The sequence below is a fragment of the Artemia franciscana genome, chromosome 1, assembly GCF_032884065.1.
Source record: "Artemia franciscana chromosome 1, ASM3288406v1, whole genome shotgun sequence".
In the NCBI taxonomy this organism is placed as follows: domain Eukaryota; kingdom Metazoa; phylum Arthropoda; class Branchiopoda; order Anostraca; family Artemiidae; genus Artemia; species Artemia franciscana.
In genome coordinates this window covers 71082005-71104623 of record NC_088863.1, presented here as the reverse complement: position 1 = coordinate 71104623, position 22619 = coordinate 71082005, and the positions used below count along the sequence as shown (strand labels likewise).

The 22619-nt window shown below is 35.6% G+C and overlaps 1 protein-coding gene across 2 annotated transcripts in view; it reads left to right on the top strand.

Annotated features, from left to right (window-relative positions):
* Positions 1-22619, top strand: part of LOC136033526 (SEC14-like protein 1) — a 139721-nt gene that overhangs the window by 77359 nt on the left and 39743 nt on the right. The window contains exons 10-13 of one of the 2 annotated variants that reach the window (XM_065714272.1): positions 264-401; positions 9138-9258; positions 15593-15711; positions 18572-18634. In XM_065714272.1, the coding sequence (XP_065570344.1) occupies positions 264-401; positions 9138-9258; positions 15593-15711; positions 18572-18634 (441 nt within the window). The remainder of the gene's footprint in view (positions 1-263; positions 402-9137; positions 9259-15592; positions 15712-18571; positions 18635-22619) is intronic. The other variant, XM_065714275.1, reaches the window with a different exon arrangement.

Below are 22619 nucleotides of genomic sequence, written 5' to 3'. Positions count from 1 at the left end.
GACTAATGCAAGAAAAAACTAAAGTTGCTGTTCGACATTTCGTTTTAGCTGATAATTCAATGTCGATTTATATGCGATTTATGGTCAAATACAATCGACAGTGCGATTTTAATCGACACGTACTTTTAGATTTCAGTCACTATTAAAACATAAAAAAAACTCGACAATATGGATGCAGTGTAATTTGATTTTTGATAGCTTCATTGTTGAATATTCTCAATTTATCATTGTAATTGAATAATTTGGATTTTGAATGTCTCCAGACTCTGCATACATGTGAAGAGGGGCTTCGTCTCTGCGAAGAGGCTACAGAGAGACTGGGCAAACCAATTTCATCTTGGACTTTATTAGCTGATCTTGAGGGACTTAATATGAGGCATCTGTGGAGACCAGGTGTCCAGGTAAGACATTGTAGTTTTTTGTTTCAAACTTATTATTTCATTATAAATCCTATTTCATTGTAAATAGCAAATTTGTCAAGATTAAGTTAAAAAAAACAAAAAAATCAATGTGTTTCCTTCTTGTTCTATTAGGCCGCTTAAAACCTGCCGTTTCTACTATATGTCGAAAAATGTCAAAGCCGACAGAAGAAAGCTTGTGGATTATATAACTTTAAAAAATGGATTTATAATCAAATAATATGAAAAAAACTTCGTTTTCTTAAAGAGTTAAAGAGGCTGCGTCCCAAAGTCGAACCTTAAAACGTACAGGAATTAGGAGAGGCGGTTGGGGGGGGTGCCGCCCCCCAAACCCCCCGCTTTTAAAGACTCTTTTGTACAGGTTTTTTGTTGTGGGGGGACTTCATTGTTACTAATTACTAGTTTCGGCGCAATGGTTCTCCTGTCCTCTTGTGTTTAACATTTTTCGAAGTTATTCCATTGTTCATTCATTTCAATTTTTTGTTAATTAAAAGAGGGCCTTTCCGAAGGCAAGAGCGGGGGGTCAGGAAGGCGGCAGCCCCCCACAACAAAAAACCTGTACAAAAGAGTATTTAAAAGCGGGGGGTTTGGGGGGCGGCAGCCCCCCAACTGCCTCTCCAATTCCTGTACGTTTTAAGGTTCGACTTTGGGACGCAGCCTCTTTAACTCTTTAAGAAAACGAAGTTTTTTTCATATTATTTCTGTACGTTTTTCTACAATCCATGGTGGATGTAATTTAATAATAATTTTCCATGTTTATTTTCTCGCTTTCTGTATCAATAAATTCAAACTGACAAAATTATCTAATTTTGATAATTTTAATAGTTTAGCAGCTTAATTAAAAATTTAGCAGCTAGTGGTTTTTACCCACCCGCCTCCGGTTTATGGGCCCAGCGCGCTTCCGCTGCGCCAAGCTGCTGTTATGCTTGTTATCAAACAAGTTATTACAATAGAAAATTTCACCAACGGCTTCAATTAGGAAATCAATTTAAATGGTTCTTTTAACTTGCTTCCATCAAGCCTTACCCCCGCTTCAGTATAAATTCTTGTGAACATTCCAGTATGTAATTCTGATCACATGTTTCCATGTTTATTTTCTCCCTTTCTGTATCAATAATTCAAACTGACAAAATTACCTAATTTTACAAATTTTAAAAAGTTAGCAGCTAGCGGTTTCGATCCACCGACCTCTGGGTTATGGGCCCAGCACGCTTCCGCTGCGCCAAGCTGCTGTTAGTGTAAGAATTTTTCAAACAAGTGATGTTATTACAAGAGAAAATTTTACCTTCAATGGGGAAATGGGTTTTTCTAAGCTAGAAAATCGGGGGGTTAAGATTTTCCGACGAAACTTTCCAGGAAAATTACTCGGAGAATTCCGCGTCGAATGAGTCTTCGTACACCCAGATCCGATGTCGGCTGTGACCTGTAGGCGTGGCAGAAAAAAAAGAAAATGAACATTAAGTGGCTATGCGTGGTTTCTGGAAAACAGGGAAGGAGTTATCGGATCGAGCTGAAATTTCGCGGATAAGCTCCTGGGCCCTAGGGGACCTTAACTTGTGAATTTCAGCCCGATCGGACAACGTTAAAGGGGGGGGGGGGTGGGGTTGGGTGGTCGAAACTTTCGGTCAGATTTTCCCCATGAAGGAAAAGTCGGAGGGGGATGAAATTTGGCAGGTTTCTTAGTTGGAGCTCGGGCTACGAAATGCATCCCTCCCCATCCCTCTGCAACCACTGGAACCGAAGATCGCTTAACATTGTCGTGGTTCGCCTCTTTAAAGAGGCACGAGTGTGCCTCCTTGATAGTATGTTTGAAATCCATGGTTTAAACCTTGTTTATACCCAAAAACTAGGAATTTTTCGGTCATTTACAAGGGTTCAAAAAGGCCTTAAATTTGAATTTGCGATAGGTACGATTATTATATTCGTATTCATATCGCCCTCATCTGTCGACCATAAGAAAAAGCCATCGAGTGTTATATTTGCTTTATTTATAAGTCAATTCTTATAAATTATAGCCCTATATATTATAGCCCGCTTTCTGGGGCTATAATGAAAGAAAGGTTGAGATGGCTAGGCCACGTTCTACGGATGAAGGATGACAGATTACCGAAGATTGTCCTTTTTGGCCAACCGTCTGGGGCTACACGGAAAGCAGGTTGTCCTTGTCTGGGTTGGGAGGATGTCATAAATAAAGATTTAAAGGAAATGGGAACTTCCTGGGAGGGTGTAAAGAGGGAGGCTTTAAATAGATTAGGTTGGAGGAGGAGCGTGCGTAGCTGTGTTGGCCTCAGGCGGCTTGGTGCTGCAGTGAGTTAGTAGTAGTAGTATAAGTCAATAGTATGACCAGCAAAATATTTACCCATTTTTGATCTGCAACACTATGGTGAATGCATATTTTTGAGTGGACATGCCTCTCAAATTGAAATTCCCATTCTTCCCCTATTACGAATTTCCTGGTTTGCTTCTGATAAGCATTTGACCGATTTTGCCAGTCTTTGTTTTATAAAAGTTAAAAAAGAATATTTTGTTGGAATAAAAAAAAAGTATAAAAAATATAGAATAAAGAAAAGCCAAAACAAATTTCCTCTGCAATTTGAGGTAAACTCTCAACTATTACATTCGATATTCCCACAAATGGCAGTAATAAATAGAGCAAAAAATGTTCTATAATTGTTTGGCTTTTTCATTTAACCTGAATGTTCAATGAATACAGTGCATTCAAAACTGTGCATACTTGCGGCTTGCCAAATCGGAAATCGACCGAAAATGAGCCAAACAATCGTCAATGTAAGGTAAATCCTGACGTTTAAAACTAAGGCAAGTGGATCTCTACTTCGCGCCGGCTAAATCTGACTTAGATACAAGCGGAAAAATCAAGAGTAGGCAACGAATAGCAGAGAACAATCTCAGTTTGTTGATAGGTGGGTTGCCATCGTTGGTGATTTATCACAAAATTTGGTAACTTTATTCTCTATGTGATTTTCCTTAATTTCTCGATTTTAGGCGTAAGTTTTTGGTATTCAACATATGATTAGTTTTACTGACCTACTGAGGTGAAATGGTCCGTGACTTACATATTTTGTATCTTTTTCTGGAGTGCGTGTGCAAAGAATCGAGCCTGAGAGTCACGAAAATGATGAAGAAATAATTTTTAAGGTAAAGGAGGCTCAGGTCTACATAAATATTATATCTACTGAGATTCAGACGGTAGCCTATGCTAAGTTTTTCCAAGGAACTGAAAAATCTTTCAAGGGAAGAGAGGAAAATTTGCTAAGATTTTTGCATAAAATATATTTTGTTCGCATTTTTTTAGTATTTTTTAGTACACTTTCAAGTATTAAATTTTTCTTTTAGTATATTTAGTATTTTAGTATTTTTAGTATTAGTTGTAGTATTTTTATTATTTTTAATATTTTTAGTATATTTTAGCATTATATTTAGTACGTATTATATTAATATATTTACTATATATTAGCATATTTTATTCTTAATATATTTATAAAGTATACTTTGTTCTTATCATGAAATATATTTTTGTTCTTAGTGTCGCTTTTTTTGAGTATGTAAAACAGGGATGTCAGCAATATATTTTAAAACCCCAAAATATGTATCCTGCCTTAAGGAGCTATTCAATGCATGTCTGTGGTATATGCAACATGTCTTGAAATAATAGAATTAGTGCTGTCGGTATAGATCGGTATCGATATAGATAGGTGTCTTGGTATCTTGAAGACACTTAACTGCAGAAACTGCCTTGACCTATTCTTGTTCTTGAGGTTTTTTTTTACTTTTTTCAAAACCAATCGGCATATATGAACATGTGTTAATATCCTGTAACAGGATTGAGATTCTGCTTAGTCTAGCTGTTTTCTAGTGGTAACTGGCTTAAAAGTTAAGTTCTAGTACTAAACTAACTGGACTCTATTTGGACATGCTTAATAGTTGAATTTTTTTTTTTACATGACGAATATTGGAATTGGATAAGTCTGACTAGAAATTGCTGTTAATACATTCTTATTTATGGTAGAAATCCACTGTCCCTTGTGTTCATACTATGGGTTGCGTCCAAATCTTCCACGTTTCTTGTACTTGTTGGAGTTTGGGCAGGACTTATTTAGGAATGAGAACCCTTTTTAAAGTTTCTAAGAGCTCATAGCCTACAATAGGTAGGTAGTCGTGTTGAAGATAGGAGAGAAAATATGATTAATTCCTTTGTCCAAGCCTTTTTCATTCTTGTTTCGGCGTAGTTTTATTGTAACACTGCTGTACGTTGTCAATATTTTACTTTGACTGTTAGTCTGATAGTTTTTTCATTTAATGAAACTAATAATCAAATAGAAAACTATCCCGAAAACTAAATTCTATCCCGTTCGAAGATGTAATTTAGATTTTTTATCACATGTCTCAAAACTCTGTAACTTTTGGAGATATAACTCGTCCCAATTATATCTCCAAAAGTTACAGAGTTTTGAGACATGTGATAAAAAATCTAAATTACATCTTCGAACGGGATAGAATGAATATTGTATTAATTTTGCGCTATATATGTTGAGAGAGAAGTTGATAAAGTCCCATGGACTTCTTTCTAGAGTTAAAGGCTAATTTGAAAAAAAATACACGCTTGGCCGGCTTTATAACTCGTTTTTTTTTGTTCTCGTCCCAGTTATATCTCCAAAAGTTACAGAGTTTTGAGACATGTGATAAAAAATCTAGATTATATCTTCGAACGGGATAGAATGAATATCGTATTAGTTTTGCGCTAAATTTGCATGCTCAACAGCTTCATTTGAGCAGTAATTTTAAATGAAATTTCAAGACTGTTTAAAAGTAGTGACATGGATTATATTGTATTGAGGTGTCTTTGATCATTAAGATCAGAATTAACTACTCTTCTCTAATTGGATTGCAACTAATGAAGGTAGTTACAAAAGAATACATAGATGTTTCCCCCCTATTGAGTATAGCAGTCAAAATGTAGCTATTAATAAAGGTTCAATTACAAGCAACTACCAAAAAAAACTCAATCAACAAAAAGCAAGGCTAATTTAAAAATTGCTAGTCTAAGATTATTTTTCTTTTGTGTTGATCAATTCATTTTCTGAAATATTCTAAAAATTTTCTAAAAATATTCTAAAATGTAGCTATTAACAAAGGTTCAATTAGAAGCAACTACGAAAAAAGAACAATTAAAAAAAAGCAAGGCTAATTTAAAAATTGCTAGTCTCAAATTATTTTTTTTGTGTTGATCAATTCATTTTCTAAAAATATTCTAAAACTTCTCTAAAAATTTTAAAATTTTCTAAAAATTTTCTAAAATATAGCTATTAACAAAGGTTCAATTAGAATTCATTTTCTAAAATATTCTTAAAAATTTCCTAAAAATATTCTAAAATGTAGCTATTAACAAAGGTTCAATTAGAAGCAACTACGAAAAAAGAACAATTAAAAAAAAGCAAGGCTAATTTAAAAATTGCTAGTCTCAAATTATTTTTTTTGTGTTGATCAATTCATTTTCTAAAAATATTCTAAAACTTCTCTAAAAATTTTAAAATTTTCTAAAAATTTTCTAAAATATAGCTATTAACAAAGGTTCAATTAGAAGCAACTACAAAAAAGAAAAATTAAAAAAAAGCAAGGCTAATTTAAAAATTGCTAGTCTCAAACTTTTTTTTTGGTTGATCAATTAATTTTTTTGCACAATATTATTTGATAAGGTCAGCAATTAACATTATATCTTAGTTATTCTGTTTTGATAGTCACAAACTTTGGTGGTCATATATCTAATTAGGCAAGTAATTTTAACCAGACAATGAGAAAAGATTTTAGGCCTTTTTAACAGGGAATAGGGCTTTGATAAGAGATAGGTTATTTTAGCTATAGCTTTTTGGGGGTTACAAGTTTAGGGGTGAAAAAGTTAGCTTTTAGTTTGTAAACTAGCCTCGTATACTTGTGCATTTAATATTAGTCACAGCTAATCTTAGACTTTAGGCTTAATCGCTCTCGTAGTTCGACCTTTATGAACGACAATTATTTGCTAATACAAAGTGCTAGTTACAGTATGAATAAATAAGCTAAATATGAATTATCACTAATAAAAAAAAACATTAGAATAAAATTTTGACTTGTCAATATTGCCAATATATTCAGTTTCTTCAAATAGAAAAATTGTGGAGGCTGGATTCTAAAATATGCAGCCTCGCCCTCATCTGTCGCCTTGAGTATAGATGGCATTGTCCGAACTTGAAGTTTTATTAATGGTCATTCACGAAGTGTTTGGCTTGACCGCGCTGTTAGGTTCATACTGACCACATATTGATATGACACTTGAGTTGACCCTCCTCATTCTGAAATTGCGATGGAATAGACAAGATTTAAATTGTGTCAGTTTTGATGATTTCCAACTTGCTAAATAATGTGTTGGCTGCAGAATTGCTTAAAAGAAGATTCATTTAAGATTGCGAAGACCAATATATTCAGCATCGTCCTTCATGTTCAATATTTGTCCCCAGTATTCTTCAGTTCATGTATTTTCATAATCTAGTCTTTTTGATAGGTTGTTCATGGCTTGGTGTTTCTAATCCTCATCAATCTTTGGGTTATACCATCCAGGCATGCTGAATTTGTCGAGAAGAATTTGTGATCGAGAAGAATTAGATTTGTGATAGAAATCTAAATCTAAGCAAAATGTTTCCAACAACACTTTGACAAATTCAAAATTAAGATCTTCAAAGTTGAATCGTGCTTTCATGTGAGTGTTTGCTGTAATGTAAAGTCATGTGAATCTTCGTAAAACAAATCCTATACTGTTACCGTGACCGATGAATCACTCACGAGAAAAACCACGCTTCCATAGGCAGGCACACTGGTCGAATAGGGGTTCTGATTAGCTCATCTACCTCTTGCCTTGTATAAAACCAAGCCATCCTGGACCTTGGAGCCCGTGTGCTTTAGACGGATCATTGGATCTGGTCAGGATTTTAAATGAGAGCTGTGTAACACAAGACCCTTCTAGATATCAAATTTCATCAATATCTGGGCACGCGTTCGTAAGTTAAAAGTAGCTCATTTTTTCGATTTTTTTCGAATTCTCTACTCTCCACTCTAAGCGTTTTCCAAGATTTCCGATTTCCCACTCCGACTCCCCCCAGTGTCACCGGATCCGGTCAGGATTTGAAATAAAGGTCTGAGTTACAAGGTCATTCTAAATATCAAATTTCATCAAGATACAATCACTCGTTCGTAATCACGAGTTCTTTGTCGCCTAGCATTCATGCTGACACGAGAGTACACAATCCTATAGAGAGTTTTTAAATTTGCTGGGATTTTTTACATGCATCTGTGGCACACTGATGACATGTATGGCTTGATATACAAGCTTGCTATGTGTGCCACTGTTTCTCCAAGTTGGTGACTGAATTTTATCATTAATTAAAGTTAACTACTAGATCTGCATGACTGTTTTAGTCCTTAAAGTTTTTTTTTACGTTTTTATACTTTGCCTCTTCATGAGAATGTACAAAATAGGTACCTCAAAATGTCGATCAGGTGTCCTAAGAGTTTAAAAGGACCATATATCAAAAACAGTTTTAGGACAGGAGCTTGTTGGACTCCAATCACTTTCGATTTATAAAAAAGGAGCTAGAACTCTCAATTTTTAATCGAACGGGCATCCTCGAAGTTTCTACGACCACGAGGGGGAGTTTGGGGACAAGGAAGGGGCATTCCCCACTCTATGCTAAATAAATGCTGCCAGCTACGAGACGTAATGTTACTCTTTAGTTTCTTAATCTTAGTGTAGACCTTAAATATTCTCAGAAATATTACTGAGGGATTAAATATTAATATCCTTATCAAAAAGTCGTTCAGTTTTTGGCAAAGTTCATGAAGCCCTGTATTCTAAAGATCTTAGAGATCTTGGCTCTCAGAAACTTTGGACATCCTTACTTCTAAAATGATTTGGGCATTTTACCGCTAAACGGAAATATCCAAACAGTTTTTTCTTGAAAACATGCTTTTGGTGTTTGTTTTCCCAAGTTCTTTAATTGTTTATACAAATTGTCCCCTCGCTTGAAGTAAATGTTTGGCTGGAGTTTTCCTTTAATTTACAAGAAGAAAACATTTTCAGCCTTTAAAAATAAAATCATTTTTTCTCTTTTAACATATTTTAGGTCTATTTGTACCCTAATTTCTAATATTTTTCTATTTTGTTTGTAATTTGTAGGTTTACAGGGCATTCTCATATTTTGTCACTCTTCTCACCTTGAACCATCAAAATGAATAGATAAAATTAATTTTGCTTAATTTGTCAACGTTTTTTTTTCTTAAAAATTCAAAGACTAACAATCTGTTGATTCTCAAAGATAACTGTGTCTTCAAACAAAGCTTTACTTTCTTAAGCTCTCCGGTGCTACATTTTAGTTTGAATTTTGGTCATTGTAACCCATACTTCATTTTATGGATTTGATGCCTGCTACTGCCAAAAAAAACACTTAACTATATTTGAAGTAAAATTCAATTCCGTATTTGTCTTAATTGTTCACTGTGCAGGTTTCAGTTTAGCCAATTCAAACCATTGGATATCGTTTTCATTATCTTTGATACTTAAAGGGGACTCAGTGCCTCATTAGCTTAGATTGAGCACTCCATCTAACCAATTCTTCGGTTACTCTGGGAGTTTGTACACACCAGTTCAAATTAAAATAGCTATATCTTTTCCAGACATTGCTTCGAATAATCGAGATTGTTGAGGCCAACTACCCAGAAACCATGGGTCGCATTCTAATTACACGAGCTCCAAGGGTTTTCCCAATTCTATGGACTATTATTGGAGCCTTTATTGGTGAGTATTCTATTCAACTTCATTGGAATTTTTGCCTTTATTTATAATTAAATATAAACAAAAGTTTTTCTTATTGTGAGTAAAGAGCAACGTTAAAAACCTAAAACGAAGGGAAACTATTCCGTTTATAAGGGGGGATGCCTCGCTCCTCGATACTTGGCTATTCATGTTACGGAATAATTTCCGTTTGTTTCAAGTTTCAGTGTCGCTTCTTACTTTCAGCAAGAAAAGCTTGTCTTTTTTATTTAATTTTTATCACTTTTCAATCCCAGGAAATCCTCCCCTCTGTGGAAAATGTTCCCTCGAAAAATTCCCCCGTAGAAAGTTTCTCTCAGTATAATTGTTTTCCCTGGAAATTATGCTTTGGACAAGTGTCAACATTCAGACTTTGTCGCTTTTACCACTGTTGTCACGCATAGAAAATGAACAGGGCTGCAGAGAGAAGGACACCAAAGCAAAACATATAGTCAGAGCGCCAGATTCTGTATCTCGCTTATTTCGATTAGTACCCATGCCGGAAGGTACAAAAATGTTAAGGGTGGATCCCATGGTAGTCGACCATGCTGAAAACGCATATCGTAGGGTCCATATTCGCCGTTGGGGCGTTTCTGAGATATAGGTCAAAAACACCAAATTTGGCCTATAATTGGGATCGATGATTCTATTTTTTTTTTTACAGATAAGATTGGTCAAATCCAGCGTACTCTTCCATCAATAGAAAGAAGAGACTTGGGGCTACACGAATATGATTTTTGTTTGTAAAAAAAAATAAAAAATATCACACTTTTACTGCAGTTTAAAAAAAAGTCAGATTTTTTTCAACAAATTTCTAACAGAAATTTTTTCAAGATAAAGTATTTTTTATATTAAAAAAGAAAGCCCGTTTAATTCCGAACACATTGAGCTAAGAAAAAAAGTTTAAATTATTATATCTGGGGGGTCTGCAACTTTTTTAGCGAGTGTACCCGATAATATGAATTTTGTTTAGTAACCTGCTACTTAGCGGGAAGTTGATTGATAAACTAAGCAGAAGAAATTGACCAGCAGAAGATGAAAAAGAAAAGTGAGTCAGGTAGGCCAAGATAAAAAAACAAAAACAGTTACTTCAGGTTGATTCAACATGTGATTCTGACGCAAATACTGATTAGCTGATGGATGATAATGAAGAATATGACACAAATTTGGAAGATCAAAAAACAATTTTAAAAAAATAGAATTTTTAAGAGCACTTTTGGTGTTGTAAAGTTGGCTGGAAAAATGAGTGTAATTTTTTTTTTGCAGAAGTAAGAGACTTAATGAAAGTAATTTACAAAATTAAATATCACAAGAAAGTAGGTGATACTAATTTAGATTTATAAGGACTGATAAAAAGGCATGTTACATTGATCAATCAGATTTAGTATTGGAACTTCCAGTTCTAGTGAAAATGCTTGTCAAATGGAACATCTGTGATTTGAAATTGATTTGTCAATGTTTAATCTAATATCTTGCTTTTCCTTCATGAAGCACCAAACAACCATGCAACAGTCGAAAAATCTCTGCGAACGTTCACGGCGATAAGTAAAGCTGTCGGATGTGACGATATGGTGGTCACGCAAGATCTCTTCATCTATCAGCTAGCACAGGGAGTGAAAAGTAAATACCTGGATGACTTCGAAAACGTAATCCTACGGATGGGAGGCTTCCACCTCCTGCTCAACTAACCAAGGCAGTTGGTAAGATAATGGACAGCTCCGGACTCAAAGAAATTATAGTGCAGGCAAAGCTGCTGCTACCTGGTACATGCGAAAAGCTATTTCAAGGGAAAGGCTACTACCAAGATATCAATGCCTGCTGCATACTGTGCGAGGTCTTGCCAGCCCTCTATTGGGAGTCCTTGGAAGAGTATTGCTCCGAAGCACAAGAAGACGTCACTTCAGAAGGCAAACGATACCTTAATCACTTTGGCTCCCATAATGAATGCCTTCGAAACCCTTCGAAATGCGTCACCCACGTTTGCTTTCTGGCGGTAGTTCTTAGAAATACTTGAAATAGCGATGCAATTCAATTATGCTGAACGAGACTGTGACTGGGAGTCTCATTTGACAGCAACTGCTCAGATGTTGCCATACTTGTTGGTGGCTGACCATCCTCAGTGTACAAGATGTCTCATACAGTACCTATATGACATGCGAAGTTTACCACAAACCTTTCCTGATGTACACAGAAGGCTCATGAAAGGATACTTCGCAGTGAAGAGAACGCACACCAGGTTTACGGCCACCTGTTCCGATCAGATACTGGAATGTACAGTGAACAAGGATGCAAAGACGACGGCCGGAATAATAGGAGAACAAATGGATGAGAGACAGACTGAAGCTTGGATTCTTACCTTACCGATTTCCGCTGCCATCAGCAATGGTTTCCTGCAAGTAGTCAACGTATCCACAGAGACATTGAAATATCACGAAGACAATCAGTCGACGACGACGGGATTACAACTTTCACGAGGTAGAGTTCGTGACATTTTCACTACATGTGGCAATCCGTTCAGCAGAGTGGACTTCGACCTAGTGGATATTGTGACGTCAGAAGTTGTGGACGATGAGAAGATTGTTTCTGATATTACTTGCGTAGCCAAAAAAGGAAAAGAGGTGGTTGAGGACTTTCTGTGCAACAGGAAAGACGATGTGAAAAAGGTTGTACTCCGAACTTTCCCTTCAGAGAGAAAAACTCAGAAAGTGAATGGTGTCCCTAAAACCGATCTCCTGAGCTCTGAAGTAACAGCCTTATAGAGAAATATTACTGCTCAGTTGAGCTACGACGAAGAAAATGAGAAAGCCGATGCAAAGATCCTCACCAAAGAGATTCTTCCTTTTCCTCCATCCATTTTTGAACATCTTCCGCAACAATCAACCGAGACATCCTCTGGCTGAAAAATGAGGGCGGGGAACAAAGCTCTGCTGTTGAACTGGCTAAGAAAAAAAGGAGGACTTTCAGCTTGGCCGGCCACTTTGAAATCCAAAGAAACAACATCAGCTACAGTACACATCATTGACCTAATGTCAAAGATAAGGTCATATCGGCCTGCCAGGTTTGAAACAGTCAAATCGTTCGCGGAAAGATTGCTTCTATCATTGCTGAATTATCTTCCAGTGGGTATTCCTGAAGTCCACGTTGTCGCACATCGGTACAACGGGCTGTTTGGGAAGCTCACGGACACCGGACAGTTGATCTCTATGAAATCAGCATGCAGACTCCGACGAGGGAAAGGGAAAAACCTCCAAAATTCCGCTCTTAGCATAATCAAAGAATCAAACTTGCAAGCTCAGTGTCTAAAAGCCGGCTCCTCGAAATTTTGGATGAAGCCAAGGAGCAGATGAGTGATCAGCTTCCGAACGCATTCAACCATTTTCTCTCAGGTGGGTTCAAGGAGAGATTCAAAGTGTCTTTGGTCAAGCGTGGCTGCTGTCCAACTTTACCAGAACACTGTTACTACGAGGAATGCTTGTCCTCCAGCCACGAAGAGACTGACCAACGCCTTATGACACATGCCAAGTACGCTAGCTGTTACGCTTGTAGCTTCGTAGCATCGTTGTGCATGCCAACGACACAGACGTGGCAGTAGCCTGTGTTCATTTTTGAAGAGCTTCAAGCTGAAGGACTGAGCGAACTTTTCTTGAAGTTCCCGACTTACATTATCCCAGTACACGAGCCGGTGGATGGAGTCCACTTGTCCAAAGAGGAGCAGATTATGTTACCGTTCGTGCACTGTCTGCCAGGTTGTGACACAACGAACTTTATCTTCGGCGTCGGGAAAGCTTCTTTCTTGAACACCGCGGTGTCTCCAACTTTTGCCTCAAAAATGGTGTCTGTGACGGAGCAGATCAAGGATGCAGAAGGGAAGCTTTCAGTCGACGCGTTTCGAGAATTTTACGACCTATCAAAATTCCAGGTCATTTTAAACAGTACGATAAACAGGCCGGATTCAATTTACTGGCCAGTGTAAGGGCTTACATTCTGTACCAGAAACAAGATATGAAAAGACTTCCACCTTCGAGCCATGCATACGAAGAGCCATATTCGCTACATAGATAATCTTGTCGTCAGTACAGGCTCGGCCGAGCATTCCAGATCCACTTCTCCTTGGATAGAAGATGGCTGAAGGAGGAGTAGATGCGGTCGTCTCAAACTGTAAAGAAGCATCAAGCCTGGAATCTTACTGCAGATGTAAAAGTGGAAGATACAGGAAAGGCTGCAGCTGCTCAAAAATGAAAGGATGCTGCACCTTATGCTCCTGCCACGGAACGAGGAGGGCATGCAGGGAGTCTGACCTTGCCCCATCTGAATTCTCGGAAGAAGAAAATGAGGAATATTTGTGAAAATTTTATTTCATACCTTTACTTTTAATTAAAACAGGTCCCTAATCAGTTACTATTACCCAATTTTACGGGCAGGCCGAGTAAGACAACTCCAATCCATGAAGCCAATCCATCTGGGAAGCAGAATTCATTTATGTAGTAAATAGCTCAGTCGTATTACTGGCAAATCAGGTCCCAAAAAGGTAATTGCAGACGCTTTAGTACACCAGAAAACATATTCGTCCATTCTATAAGAAAAAAAAAGTCAACATTTTTTTTAAACCTATTTTTATTTTTAAGTAAAAGTTAAAAATTTTAAACAGTTATGAAGTTTGAAGTATTCCTACCATTTGAAGAAAAAAAAACATGTCCTTTTTCACGATACGGCTAGTGATCATTTCAGTGACACTACAAAAAAATCGCAGACCTTTTAAAAATAACAATAGTTTTAGCTCAAATTGTACGGAATTGAATGCACTTTCTTTTCGGATATGAAAAAAAAATTTGTTACCTTGAAGAAATTTTGAGTTTTTAGCCTTTCTTTGAGATATTGTTGAATTTTACAGCACTTATTTTGAAACTGCAGTAAATAGAGAAAAAACTAGTGTTTTTTTTTTAATTTAAAAATCATATTCTTGTAGATCTAGATCTCTTCTTTCGATTGATATAACATTACGCCAGATTCCTCAGCCCAATAAGTCACAAAAAAATCCTGAATCGTCACACTTAGTTATAGGCTAAACTTGGCGTTTTTGACCTATATCTCAGAAACGCCCCAACGGCGAACATGCGCCCTACGATATTCGTTTTCAGCATGGTCGACTACCCTAGGATCCGTCCTCAGCATTTTTGTACCTTCCGGCATGGGTGGGTGCACGATACAGAATCTGGCGCTCTGACTAATAGGTATAGCCTGCTTCTAAATAACAATAAAAATAGAATATATCAAAGAAGGTCTAGAGAAAATTTAAAGAAGACTTTCAAGCTCCAATCTTTAGAAATGTGAAATTTTGTATTTTTTTTCCAGAAGAAAGATCCCAGATGTGTTTTTTTTCTTCTTTGTTCTTCCTAGGGCTGATCGAACTAATAGTCCTACAAAATTGACTGAGGGTTCATTTGAGCGAAAATTAAAAATTCTAGTGCTTTTTTTTTAAGTTACCAGAAAATTAGAGGACAACTATCCCCCCCCCCCAGTCCCTTTTCTCCCAAAGTTGTCTGATCAAAACTTTGAGATAGCAATTTTGTTCAGTAGTCCTATAGTTGAAAGGTTTAATAAATATATCTTTGAGAATGACATGACTCCCCAGAGCCACCGTTGGAAGCGCCATCAGTTATGAAATTTTCCTATTGCTGCATATAGTATTTGTTATTGGAAAGTGTACAGATATTTTTCTGAGAGAGGGGGGGGGTCTGGGGATGGATTTTCTACAGGGAGAATTTCCCCCTTGAAGGGAAACTTCTAGTGATGAAATTTCCAGGGGTTTTTACACGGGGGGAATTTGACAGAATTCATACACACAATATTTGTTTTGTTTGTTGTACTTTCTCATTGGCAAACCCATTTTACATGTGGAGATGCTCTGAGGGAATTGTCGGGGAAAAGGTTTTAGCGGAGTTAGAAATCTTTGGGGGATTTTTTACGTGGAAGGAGAATGTCCCACGGGAGGAGAATTATCATCAGGAGAAATCCTCCGTGGAGAGTTTTTCGCGGTAGAAACTTTCCTTTGGGGGGTCCGGAAAATATTTTCCACGCAGGAGGATTCCGCCATAACCTAAAAAACGATCGGGAATTAAATATGAAATATGTCTTCCCTTAAATGACAGTATACTAAAGAATGTTTTTTCAGGCAGTATATATATATATATATATATATACATATATATATATATATATATATATATATATATATATATATATATATATATATATATATATATATATATATATATATATGTATATCAGTGTGTGTGACTAAACCTACTTAATCTTTCAGATGAGGTTACACGAACTAAAATACTTTTCCATGGCGGGACGGACTATTCTGAACCTGGTGGATTATTAGATTATATACCAGAAGAATATATTCCAGATTTCCTTGGAGGACCTTATCAGGTATGTCTAACTAAAGTTAATTACCAGTTCAAATATATTCATTTTATACTTACAAAAACAATATCTTTTTCAAATACTTACAATGTCGCCTTTACATAAGAATAAGTCGCTTACGAATAGAAAATTTTTATGAACTTGCTTATATCATTACTTTTAAGCTTAATATCGGTAACAGTTTCTATCCCTGAATCACTGAGAAGGTGACTCTTTTACGTCTGGGACTTTATTTGAAACTGCTTCTTTTTTCAATTACTATGAGCTACTGCTTATAACCACGGTCAAATTTCCAATCCGTGGTAACGTAAAGTGCGGGTGTGATCAGGGAGATTTTAATCAGAGCCCTACTCTGAAAATTACTGATCAGTATTTTAGTAATCAAATTTTACTGATCAGTAAAATTTGAGCAATTGTTTTTCACTATTTCCTTTTCTCAATTTTAGCAATCATTTTTAAAGACACTATTTCCTTGTCTCAGTATTTTACTGATCAAATTCTACTGACCAGTAAAATTTGAGCAATTATTTTGAAGACATAATTTCTATAACGATTGTATGGGAGTATTTCTTTGAAAGCATACATCTCTTGAGGCTAATGGTTTCCTCTCCCGCCCCCCTTTGAAACCTTTGGGTAAAAATATGCATCATATGATTGCGCTATTAAAAAAATACCCTCTTCTCCATCCTACCCCCTTCTCTTCCTATCTCTTCGTCTCTTTCAGTACCGAACCAAATTAGGATTACAGCTCCATCTGTGAATCTGATGCTTTTTCTGAAATTATAGCTGAAGCCACTGAAGTTTTGGAACGTGTTTGAATGCAGAGATTTCATTCAAAAACCTACAATTTTCCTAAAGCCATATATTATTTTTCAGTGGGTTTCCTTGGCAATAGTCAATGGCCTCTTAACCGCTAAACAATGTGCATTTCTGTATATACGCGGATTCAGAAAAAAGGATTGGAATAATTATTTATTACCAAGATTAATTGTTATTTCTGAAATTATTCACTTTTGATAATTAATAAATATTTTGATAATTGTTTATTTCTATAATATTTGATAATTATATATTTGTTTGGTTTGTTATTTCAAGTATTTATTTTATTTTGCCCATTTATTTATTATAAGAAAGCTGAAATAAAAGCTAGGTCTAATGTCTCAGAATATTTTATCAATTAATTATAAAGAGAAAAATTGTGAAAGAAAAAAGCCACAAATGTATAAATATTTAAAACAAAATAAGAAGTACAGAGAAAAATATGTGTTAAAATTACCATAAACGTGTGTAAATTTTTAGCTATAAACAAAGAGCTATAAATTAGCTATAACAAATTTTGAGCTATAAATAATCTTGAACAACGGATGTAAAAAAAAGCCGAAACTTGAATATGTATGGTAATGAATATAACAACTAATTGAAGAAAAAGAGAATAATAAAGTGTAGTATTATTAGCTAAAAAATTTTTGACTACAACTTTTGGATAAAACTTTTTGAATTTTTTTATGAGAGTAGATTTATGAATGTTCCTAAGAAATGACAAAAATTTTCTCAGGAAAATGGTACTTCAACTGTGATATACACATTGAAAATGTTTTAAAGGAGCCTAAATAACCATTGATAAAAAATGGCTCATTAAAACACAAAACCAGCTGGGACACAGAACTATCCAACTGTTACAGTTTCCAGGGTTGTGGCCGTGTCGTGTCCTCTGTACTGTCGCAAAAAATGGAAATGATTAATTCACGATAATTGGTGAATAAATAGCTAATTTATATTAGAAGCTTATAATTAAATTTGCTTTGGAATTGAAGAGGTACTAGGATTATGGTTATAACATTTGAATTTTTCCAAGGTTGTTTGAATACCTTATTATTTCCAAATGTTTTTTTTTCAATTTTAAAGGAAATAAAAGTATCCATTATTCGTTCGTTGATAAGGTTTATTCATTAAATTTTAAAGATAGTTTTATTCATCAAATGCCTCGGTCTTGGTATATGATAAAATGAATAAAAGTGATGATTCTTGATTGTAAACATGGCTTTGGATGACTAAATTTAGAATTAACCCATATATGAAATCAGCATAAAAAAAACTCTTAATAATAATGATATGTTTACAACTTATTCCATGTTCTCCCCACCCCTCTCACCTTTTGATTCTCAAATACGTTCAAATGTTTGTTGTTTTTAATTTCTGCTGCATATTTAATACTTTGATAAAAAAAAGTACTTTTTATTTATTATGTTTGGTTTGTCAAAAATCTTTATTGTGGTAGATGTAGATCAAAGAATGTTTAATAACGGCACTGGTAAACCGTCAAATAACAGTTTAGTACCGGCAAACATTTACGGCCTTTTCCCGCAATTAAATGAGGCTTCAGTATTTGATTCTTTAGGTTTGGATTAATTGTTTTTTTCCGCCTGTTTTGAACTTTTCGAAAATTCTTCATTTTATAGAAAAAGACGAGATTGAAAATACTGCTGTATTTCGGAATTTCAGAACTTGAGTGGCAGAAAAAATACATGTACACTGTCACTGTCTCGCCTAAAGGTTAATAGACAATCCTGAGACAATTGGTGAAAACGATTTTCCAAGCTGTTTCGGAAGGGGGGATCCAAAAGGCAACGTATAAACAATCGTGCTTCGGCCCATCCGATACACATTACTTTTTCACGCTTTTATCCTTCTTATGTACATTTCCTTGGATCTTCCCTTTGAAAACAGTTTCGGTAATCAGCTCAGAAGTTGGAAAATGAATTTTTGGTATAGCACTGACGATATTTGGAGCATATTCAAATATACTACTATAGATTAAAAATGTCCTTTATTTTATTGATTATCTGTTAATATTGTTTTATTTTAGTTTGACGATGGTAGCAATTTGGTTTCAATCCCTGCTTCATTTGATAGTTTCTTGGAAGAAGGTGTAAGATATTTTGATTAGGATTTGCTTGTCGTCCATAGTCCGCGTAGGTAGATGGCGCTTGAAGTTTGATGATAACTCTTTGATATCTCGTTTACAATATATGGTGTTTTCCTGAAAAAAAAAAAAAAAAAAAAACTCTTTAAGGGGAATAAACATTTTGTTTTTATTTTTATTTTGATAGCAGTTTTTCCAAAAAAAAGTATCTCATTGGCATTAACGTTAACGAAGGTTAAGCTGAGTTTACTCAAATTTAATTGAAATAATAGAATTGAAATTTCCATGAAATTGTTTGAAAAATCCATGAAATTGTTTGCCAAATCCCACAGTTTGCTACGGATAGCCGCTTCGCCGCTTCATTCGACAAGGAACTCCAACAAATTCCTATTTGGACCATGATTCCAGCCAAGGAATTGTACATTTAATTTATTCTAAGTATGTCAATACAAAAATTAGCAATCGATCATTTTATGAATACTAACACTTTTACAATTAATTTTTGCTGCTTGATTGGCTCTATGATTTTATAAAACTTGCTGAATTTGCAAAAAAAAATATGCTATAAAAATAATAACTAATAATGAAAAGACGTACAAAAAAGCACTTTTTACCATAAGTTGCTATGAATGCGCAATTATTTATTATTCTATTTTAATAAAATTATTAATAGTACTGGCAGTTTCACTGAAACTGTGTTTACCATCTTTAACAAGAGGAGGATTATAAGTTTTTAAGCTATTCATGGATATAATTTTCGTTTTTAGAGGAGGGGGGGGGTCAGAAAAAGAGATATTTGCAAAAAAAAATACGATATATAGATGATTAAAATTACTTCATTTTTTGCGGGGTAACAATGCATAAAATTGCATAAGTAAGTTGGTGGATTTCTATTGAGTGTAAGTAAACGTTACTAGCTTGCCCCTTTAAGCCCCTTGCTGTAAACTAGGTTTCCAACACCTTGAAAGTCTAATTCCTGATTGGCATTGGATGAACTTAAGAAAGGGAAAATATAATAGAACATGTTTTACTAAAAAAGATATTAGTCTACATTTTCATCTTGAAAAATAAATACTTCTTAAATACCTTAATGCTATTTCCAAAATAATCCTTTAACTTCATTTCAAACGCCCGAACAGTAAATTTATCATTATTTTTCATTAGATACACCACTTTTAGTGACTTAGAAAAAAATTAGAAATGAGGCAAAGATTATTTCAGAAACTCATCTAGTATTCCAGTTTTTATAAATATATTTGTCATTCCCAACTACCGATGAAAACCTTTTAATCTCCTGTGACGTCAATATACCTCTGTAGATACACTCAGTAAAGAAGTGCTAAGAGGAATGTCGAAGACTCAAAAACTCATTCAAAAAATTCGAGGTAGATTTAAACACAACGGTATATATATATATGTATATATATATATATATATATATATATATATATATATATATATATATATATATATATATATATATATATATATATATATATACATATATATATATATATATATATATATATATATATATATATATATATATATATATATATATATATATATATATATATATATATATATATAATATATATATATATATATATATATATATATATATATATATATATTTATGGCACTTGGAAGTGACATCTAGCAATCGTAAATTCTGTCGGTCTGTCGGTGTCTGCCGGTCTGTCTGTCTGCCGGTTTTGCTACTTTAGGCACTTCCAGGTAAGCTAGGACGATGAAATTTGCCAGGCGTATCAGGGACCGGACCAGATTAAATTAGAAATAGTCGTTTTCCCGATTTGACCATCTGGGGAGGAGTGGGGTGCCTGTTAATTCGGAGAAAATAGAAAAATTGAAGTATTTTTAACTTACGAACGGTTGATCAGATCTTAATGAAATTTGATGTTTGGAAGGATATCGTGTCTCAGACCTGTTATTTTAAATCCCGACCGGATCTGGTGACATTGGGGGGATTTGGGAGGGGGAAACCTAAAATCTTGGAAAACACTTAGAGAGGAGGGATCGGGATGAAACTTGGTAGGGAAAATAAACACAATTCCTAGATAAATGATTAACATAACCGGAACGGATCAGCTCTCTTTGGGGTAGTTGGGGGGTGGGGGGTGGGGTTAATTCTGAAAAATTAGAAAAAAATGAGGTATTTTTAGCTTACCACGGGTTTATCGGATCTCAATGAAATTTGATATTTAGAAGGATATCGTGTCTCAAAGCTCTTATTTTAAATCCCGACCGGATCTCGTGACTTTGGGGGGGGGGGAGGGTTGGGAGGGGGAAACATATAATGTTGGAAAACACATAGAGTGGAGGGATCGGGATGAAACTTGGTGGGAAAAATAAGCTCAAGTCCAAGATACATGATTGACATATTCGGAACTGATCCGCTCTCTTTGGGGTAGTTGGGGGGGGGGGGGGGTTAATTCTGAAAATTAGAAAAATGAGGTATTTTTAACTTACGAACGGGTGATCGGATCTCAATGAAATTTAATATTTAGAAGGATGTCGTGTCTCAGAGCTCTTATTTTAAATCCCGACCGGATCTGTTGACATTGGGGGGGGGGGGGATTTGGGAGGGGGAAACCCAAAATCTTGGAAAACACTTAGAGTGGAGGGATCGGGATGAATCTTGGTGGGAAAAATAAGCGCAAGTCCTAGATACATGATTGACATAACTGGAACAGATCCGCTCTCTTTGGGGTAGTGGGGGGGGGGGGTAATTCTGAAAAATAAGAAAAAATGAGGGACTTTAACTTACGAACGGGTGATCGGATCTCAATGAAATTTGATATTTAGAAGGATATCGTATCTCAGAGCTCTTACTTTTAATCCCGACCGGATTTGGTGATATTGGGGGGAGTCGGGTGGGGGAACCTAAAATCTTGGAAAACACATAGAGTGGAGGGATCCGGATGAAACTTGGTGGGAAAAATAAGCTCAAGTCCTAGATACATGATTCACATATTCGGAACTGATCCGCTCTCTTTGGGGTAGTTGGGGGGGGGGGTTAATTCTGAAAATTAGAAAAATGAGGTATTTTTAACTTACGAACGGGTGATCAGATCTCAATGAAATTCAATATTTAGAAGGATGTCGTGTCTCAGAGCTCTTATTTTAAATCCCGACCGGATCTGGTGACATTGGGGGGGGGGAGTTGGGAGGGGGAAACCCAAAATCTTGGAAAACACTTAGAGTGGAGGGATCGGGATGAATCTTGGTGGGAAAAATAAGCGCAAGTCCTAGATACATGATTGACATAACTTGATCAGATCCGCTCTCTTTGGGGTAGTTGGGAGGGGGGGTTAATTCTGAAAAATAAAAAAAAATGAGGGACTTTAACTTACGAACGGGTGATCGGATCTCAATGAAATTTGATATTTAGAAGGATATCGTATCTCAGAGCTCTTACTTTTAATCCCGACCGGATTTGGTGATATTGGGGGGAGTCAGGTGGGGGAACCTAAAATCATGGAAAACGGTTAGATTGGACGGATCGGGATGAAACTTGGTGGGAAAAATAAGCAGAAGTCTTAGATACGTGATTTACATATTTGGAACGGATCCGCTCTATTGGGGGGGGGGGGATTAATTCTGAAAAATTTGAAAAAAATGACGTATTTTTAGCTTACGAAGCAGTGATCGGATCTTCATGAAACTTTATATTTAGAAGGACCTTGTAACTCAGATCTCTTATCTTAAATCTCAACCGGATCCATTGTCATTAGGGGGGGGGGGGAGCAGTTGGGGGGGGGGCCAGAAATCTTAGAAAATACTTAAAGCGGAGAGATCAGGATGAAACTGGATTGGAAGAATAAAAACCTGTCTAAGATACGTGGCTGACATAAGCGGACCGGATATGCTCTCTTTGGTGGAGTTGGGGAGGGGGGTAATTTTGAAAATTGAGGCATTTGTAACTTACGAAAGGGTGACCAGATCTTAATGAAATTTGATATTTAGAATG